General features: G+C 43.8%; 2 protein-coding genes across 4 annotated transcripts in view; one reads left to right on the forward strand and one right to left on the reverse strand.

Moving 5' to 3' along the window:
• NSUN5 (NOP2/Sun RNA methyltransferase family member 5) overlaps positions 1-8,526 on the forward strand; it is a 10,372-nt gene extending 1,846 nt beyond the window's left edge. Inside the window, 7 exon segments of the mRNA XM_006088251.3 lie at positions 6,114-6,252; positions 6,340-6,455; positions 6,761-6,939; positions 7,129-7,339; positions 7,420-7,560; positions 7,629-7,752; positions 7,875-8,526. Of these exon segments, the coding sequence (XP_006088313.2) occupies positions 6,114-6,252; positions 6,340-6,455; positions 6,761-6,939; positions 7,129-7,339; positions 7,420-7,560; positions 7,629-7,752; positions 7,875-7,886 (922 nt within the window). The 3' untranslated portion in view covers positions 7,887-8,526.
• The window catches only part of LOC102436649 (nuclear envelope pore membrane protein POM 121C), a 24,609-nt gene continuing 21,600 nt past the window's right edge, over positions 8,010-11,018 (reverse strand). For 2 of the 3 annotated variants that reach the window (XM_023753474.1, XM_014455387.2), the window contains 2 exons: positions 10,696-10,818; positions 8,010-10,394 (listed from right to left, as the gene is read on the reverse strand). In XM_023753474.1, the coding sequence (XP_023609242.1) occupies positions 10,018-10,394; positions 10,696-10,818 (500 nt within the window). In that variant the 3' untranslated portion in view covers positions 8,010-10,017. The remainder of the gene's footprint in view (positions 10,395-10,695; positions 10,819-11,018) is intronic. The other variant, XM_006088250.3, reaches the window with a different exon arrangement.

The raw sequence follows: 11,018 nt of genomic DNA on the forward strand, positions 1-11,018 counted from the left end.
TCTTCCTAAGCCTTAGGAGTACCCTTATTAAGTTAATAACAATGTACCTACCTATATAGTTTAAGTTTAAAAAATTTGGCTCTCAAAAGAAATTTCAGTCGTTGTACTGTTGATATTTGGCTCTGTTGACTAATGAGTTTGCCGACCACTGTTCTAATGTATCCATCCCTCAATTTCTTCTCTAGCTCTAATTCCTAATTCTTACCTGATGATCCTTGCCCCCCAGTCTAGACTTCTCTCTTGTATTCATACCCTCAGGTTCATATCAGTGCTTTACAGTCTCAGCATATGTCAGACTGAATTCATCCATCCTCTGAATTTTGCACCTTTTTTTGTTGTTCAGTAACATTTATTCAAAATTCAAGATTTAAAAGTAATTCTTCCAAAAAATATGCTTAAACAAGTTATTGGATTATTTTGCAGTATTTTTTTTTAAATTGAGGTATAATTGACCTATAACATTATGTTAGTTTCAGGGGTACAGTGAAATGTATATATTTGATATTTGTATATATTGCAAAATGATCACAGTAAGTCTAGTTAACATCTACCACCATACAGTTACAAAAATTTTTTTTCTTGTGATACAAACTTTTAAGATTTATTCTCTTAACAACTTTCGAATATGCAGTACAGTATTAACTATTCACCATACTGCACATTACATTCTCATGATTTATTTAATAATTGGAAATTTGTACCTTTTGACTCCCTTCACCCATTTTGTCCCCCAACCCCCAGATATGTTCTCTGTATCTATGAGTTCTGGGGGGTTTTTTGTTTTAGGATTCCACATATAAATGAGGTCATATGGTATTTGTCTTTCTCTGACTTTGCCATTAAGGTCCATCCAACTTACACTAAAAAAAGGAAAGAAGGAAAATGGCAAGGTATTTCTTATGACTGAATAATATTTCACTATGTGTATGTCACATTTTAATTCATCCATTGATGGACACTTAGGCTGCTTCTATGTCTTGGCCATTGTAAATAATGCTGCAGTGAACATGGGGGTGCATATATCTTTCAAATTAGTGCTTTCCTTGAGGTAAATACTCAAAAGTGAAATTGCTGGATCATATGGTAGTTTTGTTTTTAAATTGTTGAGGAACCTCTATATTGTTTCCCATTTGGAATTTACATTCCCACCAACAGTGCACAAGCGTTCTTTTTTCTCCACATCCTTGCCAATACTTATTGTGTGTTTTATAACTCATTCTAGCAGATAGGAGGTGATATTGAACCTTTTTTTCATGTACCTGTTGGCCATCTGTTTATATTCTTTGGGAAAATGTCTATTATCCTTTGCCCATTTTTTAATTGGATTGTTTGTTGTTGTTGTTAGCTATTGAGTTCTTTATATATTTTGGATTTGGATTTTGATCCCTTATCAAATATATGATTTGCATATACTATTTTCTATCATTCAATAAGTTGTACCTTCATTTTGTTGATAGTTTCCTTTGTTGTACAGAAGCTTTTTAGTTTGATGTGGTCCTACTTGTTTGTTTTTGGTGTCAAATCCAAAATATCATTACCAAGATCCATGTCAAGGAGCTTACCACCTATGTTTTATTCTAGGAGTTTTATGATTTTTGGTCTTACATTCAAGTCTTTACTCCATTTTGAGTTGATTTTTGTATGTGGCATAAAGGAATGGTCCAGTTTCATTCATTCTTTTGCATGTGACTGTCCAGTTTTCCCAACACCATTTATTGAAAAGACTGTCCTTTCCCCATTGTATATTCTTGGCACCTTTGTCATAAATTGATCACATATGTGTGGGTTTATTTCTGGGCCTTCTGTACTGTTTCATTGATCCATGTGTCTGTTTTTATGCCAATACCATACTGTTTTATTATAGTCTTGTAATATTGTGTGAAATTAGGGAGCGTGCTGCCTCCAGCTTTGTTGTTTTTTCTGAAGATTACTTTGGCTATTTGGGTCTTTTGTGGTTCCATACAAACTTTAGGATTATTTGTTTTATTTCTTTGAAAAATGCCACTGGAATTTTGATGGGGATTGCATCGAATGTGTAGATTGCTGTGGGTAATATGGACATCATAACAATACTAGAGGCCCAGTGCACGAAATTCGTGCACAGGGGAGGGGGGGGGGGTCTCTCCTCAACCCGGCCTGCACCCTCTCCAATCCGAGATGCCTCGGGGGATATCCAACTGCCTGTGGGATCAGGCCTAAACCGGCAGTTGGACATCCTCTTGCAATCCGGGACCGCTGATTCCTAACTGCTTACCTACCTGCCTGGTCGCCCCTAACTGCCCTCCCCTGCCGGCCTGATCCCCCTAACTGCTCTCCCCTGCCAGCCTGATTACCCCTAACTGCCCCTGTCTCTGCCCCGCAACCATGACTTTGTCCGGAAGGACATCCAGAAGAATATCCGGAAGATGTCTGGTCTAATTAGCATATTACCCTTTATTAGCATAGATTCTTCCAACCCATGAGCATGGAATATCTTTCATTAATATCTTATATAGTTTTCAGTGTGCAGGTCTTTTTCCTCCTTGGTTAAATTTATTCTGAGGTATTTTATTCTTTTTGAGGCAATTATAAATGGGCTTCTTTTAAAATTTCTGATAGTTCATAATTAGTGTATTGAAATGCACCATATTTTTGCATATTGATATTGCATCCTGCAACTTTACTGATCTTGTTTACTAATTCTAAGAGGTTTTTGGTGGAGTCTTTAGGGTTTTCTATATATATGTCATTTGCAAATAATGACAATTTTACGTCTTCCTTTCCAATTTAGATGCCTTTATTTTCTTGCCTAATTGCTCTGGCTAGGACTTCCAATACTGTTGATTAAAAGTAGCCTTGTCTTGTTCCTGATCTTAGAGGAAAAGCTTTCAGCTTTTCACCATTGATATGATATTAGCTGTGGGCTTGTCCTATATGGCCTTTATTATGTTGAAGTACATTTCTTCTATACCAACTTTATTTAGAGTTTTTGTGATAAACCCTTCATTTTTTAAAAAATGTATTTGTATTGATTTCAGAGAGGAAGGGAGAGGGAGAGATAGAAACACCAATGACAAGAGAATCATTGATTGGCTGCCTCCTGCATGGCCCCCACAGGGTATCAAGCCCACAACCCGGGCATGTGCCCTTGACCGGAATTGAACCCAGGACCCTTCAGTTCGCAGGCCAATGCTCTATCCACTGAGCCAGACTGGCTAGGGCAAGCCTTCATTTTCTTAATGTGCTGTATCACATTGATTAATTTGAACCATCCTTGTATCCCTGAACTTTGCACCTTCTGCATTCCCTATTTTAACCTAGCAGGTATAATTATGCACTCATTTGATCAAACCAGACACTGAGTCATCCTAGATGCTTTCTTCCTCTCCCTCCAGTCACTCACTACTCTGCCTTCAGCATTTTTCTCAAATCTACACCTTTCTTTTTGTCCTTCTGGACATTACCTAGGTTTAGGCACTCATCCTGATTTGGCTGCCGAAAGATCTGAAACCATATCCGATGTGTTACTTCCCTGCTGAAAACCCTCTCTTGACTCGCCATTGTACTGTCCCCCCTGCTTCCTCTCCAGGCCCATCTGCCATGCCACTCTGTGCACCTGCTGTTCCCACAATGATTGCCACTCTCTGCTCTGATGCTTTCCCACCTCTCCCCTGTCCTCTGACAGCTCTGGGAAGCGCCTTTGCCCCTCCCCCACATCTGTTTTAGGTGTTCCCCCTTCTGCCTGGAGCATGTTGCTTAGAAACCAGGGAGGTAGAGTAGAGAATGGCTGTGTGTGGGTTTGAATTCCAGCTCTGCTGCTTGATAGCTTTCTGAACTGGGACACTATTCTCTAGGCCTGTTTCTATGTGGGTCAGGGTGGAGTGGACAGTGCTCCTTTACAGAGTTTAGTGAATGTAGTTTTCATCTTAGCTTCTCACATTACTAACTCATCCATCAGGAGTCAGCTCAATACTTATCTGCCCTACACATACCCTTCCCTGTCCAATTCCCCCCGAAATAACTTCTCCTTAAGGTTGTTTTAGCAGTAACGGCTAACATTTATTGAGTGCCTAATTTGTGCCATCTATTTTTCTAAGTACTAGGTGTACCTGTTAATAATAGCGGATTTTGTAATCAAAGGAAACACATTAATTTCAAGAGAAACATCAAAAGTTCTTTATTTAAAGTAATGTCCATCGCTAGCTACGCATTTCCCCTTTTTTCAGGTAATTTGTGGATACCGTCCCAATAGCACTTTTCTTGTTTTGAGGCAAACCATTCCGAGACCCAATTTTCCACTTCTTCGTATGTTTTTTGTTTTTGTTTTTTTAATATATTTTATTGATTTTTTACAGAGAGGAAGGGAGAGAGATAGCCAGAAACATCAATGAGAGAGAAACATCGATCAGCTGCCTCCTGCACATTTCCCACTGGGGATGTGCCCGAAACCCAGGTACATGCCCTTGACCGGAATTGAACCTGGGACCTTTCAGTCCGCAGGCCAACGCTCTATCCGCTGAGCCAAACCGGTTTCGGCTCTTCGTATGTTTTGAAGTGCTGCTCAGAAAGTGCATGTGTCATCGATCGGAACAAGTGGCAATCTGAAGGAGCAAGGCCTGGTGAATACAGTGGGTGGGTTAATACTTCCCAGGCAAGATCTTTTAATGTTTTTAGCTGATTTTGAAGTGTGTGATGGTGCGTCATTATGAAGCAAAATTACCCTGCCGTGTCTTCTGGCCCATTCTAGTTGTTTCTCGATCAAAGCATGGTTTAGATTGATTATTTGTTGTCAGTAGTGATCAGTATTCACGGTTTCACCTGGTTTTAGAAGCTCATAATACACCACACCTTCCTGATCCCACCAAACACAGAGCATTGTCTTCTTTCCAAAACGATTTGGCCTTGCAGTCGATGTTGATGGTTGACCTGGGTCAACCCATGATCTGTGCATTTGGGATTCTCAAAATAAATCCACTTTTCATTGCCAGTCACAATTTGATGCAAAAAAGACTTTCTTTCGTGCCGTTGAAGCAACTTTACTGATGACTTTTTGGTTTTCCGTTTGTCTTTCGTTCAGTTGATGTGGCACCCATTTTCCTTCCTTTAAAACAGTGGTTCTCAACCTTGTGGCCCTTTAAATACAGTTCCTCATATGGTGACCCAACCATAAAATTATTTTCATTGCTACTTCATAACTGTGATGTTGCTACTGTTATGAATTGTAATGTAAATATCTGATATGCAGGATGGTCTTAGGCGACCCCTGTGAAAGGGTCGTTCAACCGCCAAAGGGGTCGTGACCCACAGGTTGAGAACCGCTGCTTTAAAATCTTTCCCATTGCTTGTAAATGATTGGACATTGTTTGCCGAGCAATGTTTAATCTTTCTGCAAGTTGTTTTGAGTTTGACACGCATCTTCATCCAATAATGCTTGTAATTGTTGGTCTTCAAACTTTTTCGGTTGACCTGGACGTTCTTTGTCTTTCACATCGAAATCATCACTTTTAAAGCGTTTAAACCAGCGTTCACAAGTATCTTGAGATGGAGCATGTTCACCATAAGCTTCCCGAAGTATATGAAACTTTCAGCAGCACTTTTCTTCAAAATAAAGTAGTGGATTAAAACTTCCCGCAAATGCTTTTTTTTGGCATGAAATTCGACACTTTTAAGTGTAAAAATATCTATGATGTTAACACCTTCAGCAAATTTGACATATGATGGTTTGAAGCTTGTTGTCAATACAACAAAATAGCATACATATCAAATCGCATATATATCAACATGTGTAACTCCATCTATTGGAAAAAAATCTGCATTATTAACCAGTACACCTAGTATTTCGCATGCATTAATGTATTTAATCTTCACAGCTACTATTTTATAAAAGTGCAAACAGCCTGAGATAAGGGCACTTGCTCCTGCTTCCACTGCTGATAAATGGCTGAGGTGGGATCCTGAAACCAGAGTCTGGTCTGAGAACCCAGACTCTGTCTTATTATCCTGTTTAGTTCAGCCTTAAACATTTATTGCATGAATGAAGTTAACATGTTAGGTAACATGTAAAATGCCCATCCTGGTACCTTGCATGGGACAATTAAAAAAATGTTGAATGAATGGTTCTTGTTCCCTGACAGCCTTGAGGACCTAAGGGCCCTCAAAGGGAAGTGTTTTCTTCTGGATCCCTTGTTGCCAGAGCTGCTTGTGTTTCCTGCCCAAACAGATCTGCATGAACATCCACTGTACCAAGCAGGTCACCTCATCTTACAAGACAAGGTAGGGACGGTGGGTGGAAAAGGAAAGAATGTGTAGAAGTGACCAGCTTGGAGTCTGTTCACCAGCAGTTGTGCTTTGCCCTGCCAGGCTAGCTGTCTCCCAGCCATGCTGCTGGCCCCGCCCCCAGGGTCCCATGTCATTGACGCGTGTGCTGCCCCGGGCAATAAGACCAGTCACTTGGCTGCTCTTCTGAAGAACCAAGGGTGAGTGCCATGGTCAGACAAAGGGAGGGAATGGGGTCGGATCCTTTAGCTGGTGAGAAATAAGGAACTCGTCTTCCCAATAGGTCTGAAGGCTGAAAGGAAGATTTTCCTTTAAATATTTCCCTCTGGACTTAGAGCAGTTCCTGGTATAGCCCCCAAATAAGCTTCCCAGTGGGTTGCAGGTGTGAGAAGTGAATTCCTTAGTCCTTTCAGGCTGTGTAAATGTTACCTTCTGCATGTCCCAACTTAATGTCCATTAGATGGTGTATAAACTCAGTTAACCTCAACTCTGGCCTTGTCTGTAGGAAGATCTTTGCCTTTGACCTGGATGCCAAGCGGCTGGCGTCTATGGCTACTCTGCTGGCCCGGGCTGGAGTCTCGTGCTGCCAGCTAGCCGAAGAGGACTTCCTGGCAGTTTCACCCTCAGACCAGCGTTATCGTCAGGTCCAGTACATTTTGCTGGATCCTTCCTGTAGTGGCTCTGGTGAGATGGGGAGAATTCATAGCCTAGGGACCAACAGATCAAGAGCGGCCTTAGAGTGGAAGAGTGGTAGCAGTTCATTTAGGTCTTGGCTTTATTTAGTTCTGACTCGAATTGTCTTGTGACCCTGGGCAAATGTTCTTATAAAGTGGGGATTTCAGAATGAATTTAATGAAAACACTCTTTCCCTAGGTATGTTGACTAGACAGCTGGAGGAGCCTGGGACAGGTTTACCTAGCAAGGAACGTTTGCGTGCCCTGGCAGGGTTCCAGCAGCGAGCTCTGTGCCATGCGCTCACTTTCCCCTCCCTGCAGCGCCTGGTCTACTCCACGTGTTCCCTTTGTCAAGAGGAGAATGAAGATGTGGTACAGGAGGCCCTACAGCAGAGTTCGGGAACCTTTAGGTAGTTGGCTTTCCACTAGGGTCTTGGGGAGGGGAGAGGGCTGCTCTTTTACCTAGAAGTCTGTGTGCTCTTCTCCACAGGTTAGCTCCTGTCCTACCCTCCTGGCCCCACCGAGGCCTTAACACTTTTCCAGGGGCAGAACACTGTCTCCGGGCCTCCCCTGAGACCACACTCACTGGTGGCTTCTTCATTGCTGTACTTGAACGGGTAGAGGTGCCAAGGTGAGCAGGGGGCCTGCTGGGAAGATGATAGAAGACTGGGACACATCTAACTTATACTTTTCTTCTAGCTCAGTTTCACAGGCCGAAGTATCAGCACCAGAACTTAGGTCCAGCCCTAGCCCAGCTCCGAAGAAAAAGAGGCGGCGGCGAAATGCAGCAGCTGCTCCTAGCATGCTACCTTGCACAAAGCAGGTGCTCAAAACTTTGACTTCTTGGGTGGAGGAAGGGATGACACTGGTTCTCCCTTCGGCTTAGCCCCCAGCCCCAGGCATCAGTTTAGTTTTTGAAAGGTTCTGTTCTTTTTGTTGCTATAGGAAGGAAATTGATAGCCCTGTTTCTCCAGCTGGGAAGACAGAGCGGATTGCCTCGTCCTTTTCGTACCTTCCCAGAGCCATGTTCTTGCTGTTGCGAGAAGTGCTACCCACAAAAATAAAAGGCAGGACATGGTCTACGATAGATCACAGTTTTTTTTTATTCTTAATGACATAAGCAAGGAGAAAAATCTCACATTCATACTAAAAATTCCAACTAGACTCACAGGAATTAAGTCTTTATTTGTAATGGAAAGTCCCAGCCTCCCGTTCCTGTCCAGTGCACGTACATGTACACATACACACACACACTCACACTCAGGCTGTGCCAGGAACCCTCTTCAGGGGGTTCCTGGACCAACTGCCCTGCCTGTGGAACTGAGGTAAACTAGCTTAGAGTACTAAAACTAAGAGGGTCTACCTTACTTAAGGTATAGGTAGAAGCTTGATTTCTAGGCCCGTGCCCCACCACACCCCTCCAATTCTAGTAGGTATTTGAGACTTGAGGTTCAGGCTCCCTCCTCAGCTCCACAGACAGTTAAGTATTAACAGAGCTCTTCTAGGGGGTGGGGAGCAGTCAGTCCCCTGCCACAAAACTTTCAACCTCAGTCACAAAAGGGTGAGGGGGACTAGTTACATCTACATCACATTATTTATAAAAAAAAAGAATTACATTTTACATAATGTGTCCAGAAGGAGCTCTAGTCACCCCAGGAAAGCTGTCTGGGACAGCACTAGAGCCTCTTCTTCACACAGGCATAACTTAACTATACAGCTAATTCCTAATCAACAGCATTTATACTTAACCACCTCAATGAACCAAGCTTGAAGGAATTTAAAAGGCAATTTAGCTTAAATACAAAAATAAATTTTTATTTTGTTAAAAAATGTTTAAATATTTTTTCTTTTAATTTAGACACACGCATTCATACTTCTCCCAAAGAGGATGGGCATGGCAGCAAGGCTCTTAGGCCTGGGGTATGTGGCTTTGAAACAAAGAAAGGAAGGGTTGAGGGGAGAGGGGGTGGCGACTAAGAATTTGAAAGTGTGGCTCATTAATTTAGGTTTTCTAACATATACTAGGGGTGTTCGAGCCTCCTGTGAGGTCAGGTAGGTAGGAGAGAGAAACAGCAGAGGGAAGAGATGAGGTCTTTGCTTCCCCTTGGCCCTATCCTCCTGGGCTGCCAGCCCTTAAAGTCAAAACACCATTTGAAAATTCAGGAGTTGGCACTTGTAGCCGTAAAGTGGTGCTACTTTCCACATTCAATTAGCTAAGTCCCAGAAACTTGAAACAGATAAGTCCGGCACTACCAACATGCCGCCACTCATACAATTCAATTCTTCCTCCAAACTCGATTCAAAGAGAAATAGACATGAGCATCAGACAAAGTAACACAGGACAAGGCTTTAAACATACAGTGCCAGAGAGGCAGACGTGCCCAATGAGGCCAGCAGGGATAGTGGGTGAGGAGGCAGCTGAAAGCAGCGGTGGGCATCCTGTCTGCTCCAAGAGCTTTCCTCCCTGGAGTGAGGGAATCACCCCTGGATCTGCCAGGCTAACAGTCTTGAGCCACCAAGCTTTTAGGGGCCGAACTGCCAGATAGGATTAGGGACAAAACACTGACTCAGACTTGGCAAGAGGAAGTGAAATAGCAGGAGCAGCATCCACTGGGGTCTTCAAGGCAAAGCTTGATTCAAGATCATTTAAAAAGCAATAGATCCTGCAAGGAGCCAGTTGAGGGACAAAGCAAGAAATGGGGAAACAGTCCCCTAAAGGGACCAGAGAACCACTTTTTATAGCCAAGCCAAGCAAGGTAAAGCTTTAGGGATAATCCATTTCCCCCAATCCCACTAAATGCATACCAGAGAGAGAGGTGGGCAGGGCTCTACCTACTACCCTCCAGCAAAGATGGCTCGCTGGGGAAAAGGTGGGAAGGAAGGCTGCCTGACTAAGCTTATATACTAAACAAGTGAGGGAAGTAAGTGGACAGTATGTACAGATGTTTCTTTAGTTCTCTCCAGCCTCACCAGTGGAACTGTTCAAGTAAAGGTATCAGGCTTCTGCCCTGCCACATCCTCCCCTTCCACCAAGAGGCCTGAGGCTTCCGCTTCCTCTGAGAGAGGGAAATGGCCCCCAGGGCTGCTACTACCTCCCTGGTGGCTGAAGCCAGGTTTGCTGTATGGAACTTGATGGGTTAGAGGCTCTTCCTAGCAGGTACCAAGGTCCAGATTTGGGCAAGGGGTGGGTGGAATGGAGGCAAGGGACAAACACTATTTCTTGCGGGGGTGCTGCCTTCGGGCCTGCAGTCGCTGTCGAGCCCCTGGGGTCTTGGATCCTGCACCAATGGAAAATGAAGGGGCCGTCGATCCTGGAAAGATTCAACAAAATCTCATCAGGGCAGCTGCTACCTGAAAGCATTTCTTTGGTTGCCCCAATCTCTGGAAAGTTAGGCCAACAGGACTGTGGGTGCTTGAAGAGGGGGGGGGCTTCCAAAGCTGTATCAATTGCGCTGGGAGAGGGGCCTATTGAAAAGGCAAAACCCCAAATCACAGATAGTCTGGGAGAGGCCCAGAAGACAATTTTACCTGGCTTTCCAGGGATCCAGGAAATTCAGCCCCAAAAGGCTCCTCTGCTGTCTGCCGCCAACTCCAAACCTTGGTTGTGCTGGACTCTCAATCTGGCCACATCTTTCTCATGCTTTCAGCCTGACTTTCCGGAGAAGGCCTCAGAGAGCCAGGAAGCTACCAGCCCACCCCACCCTACTCCCTCTTCAGAGAAGAATAAGCAGGCCATGCTGGCAACAGAGAGACTTGCCAAGCTTACCGAAAGGTCCGACGCCAACAAAGCCTTGGGTGGGTGTTGAGGATGCCCCAAAGGAGAGGCTGCTTCCTGATGTGCCCACTCCAGGGGCAGGGGTGTTCTGACCAAAGGTGGGTGTGGAGGTGCCTAGAATGAAGAAAAAGCAGAGAACTGTAGAGACCAGGCCAATGAGCAGAGGGTATCAAAGCAGATGGTAATGAACCTTGCAGAGATCTGCTCTCTGTATGGGCATTCCCCACAGGACATCTTAGCTCTGGTTCAGCCACCAAAAGGACTAGGTTACCTCCCTCCTTCTATCAGGACTAATCATGTTATTCCTCTTCTCC

This window comes from Myotis lucifugus, unplaced genomic scaffold (genome assembly GCF_000147115.1).
Source record: "Myotis lucifugus unplaced genomic scaffold, Myoluc2.0 scaffold_45, whole genome shotgun sequence".
Classification (NCBI taxonomy): Eukaryota; Metazoa; Chordata; class Mammalia; order Chiroptera; family Vespertilionidae; genus Myotis; species Myotis lucifugus.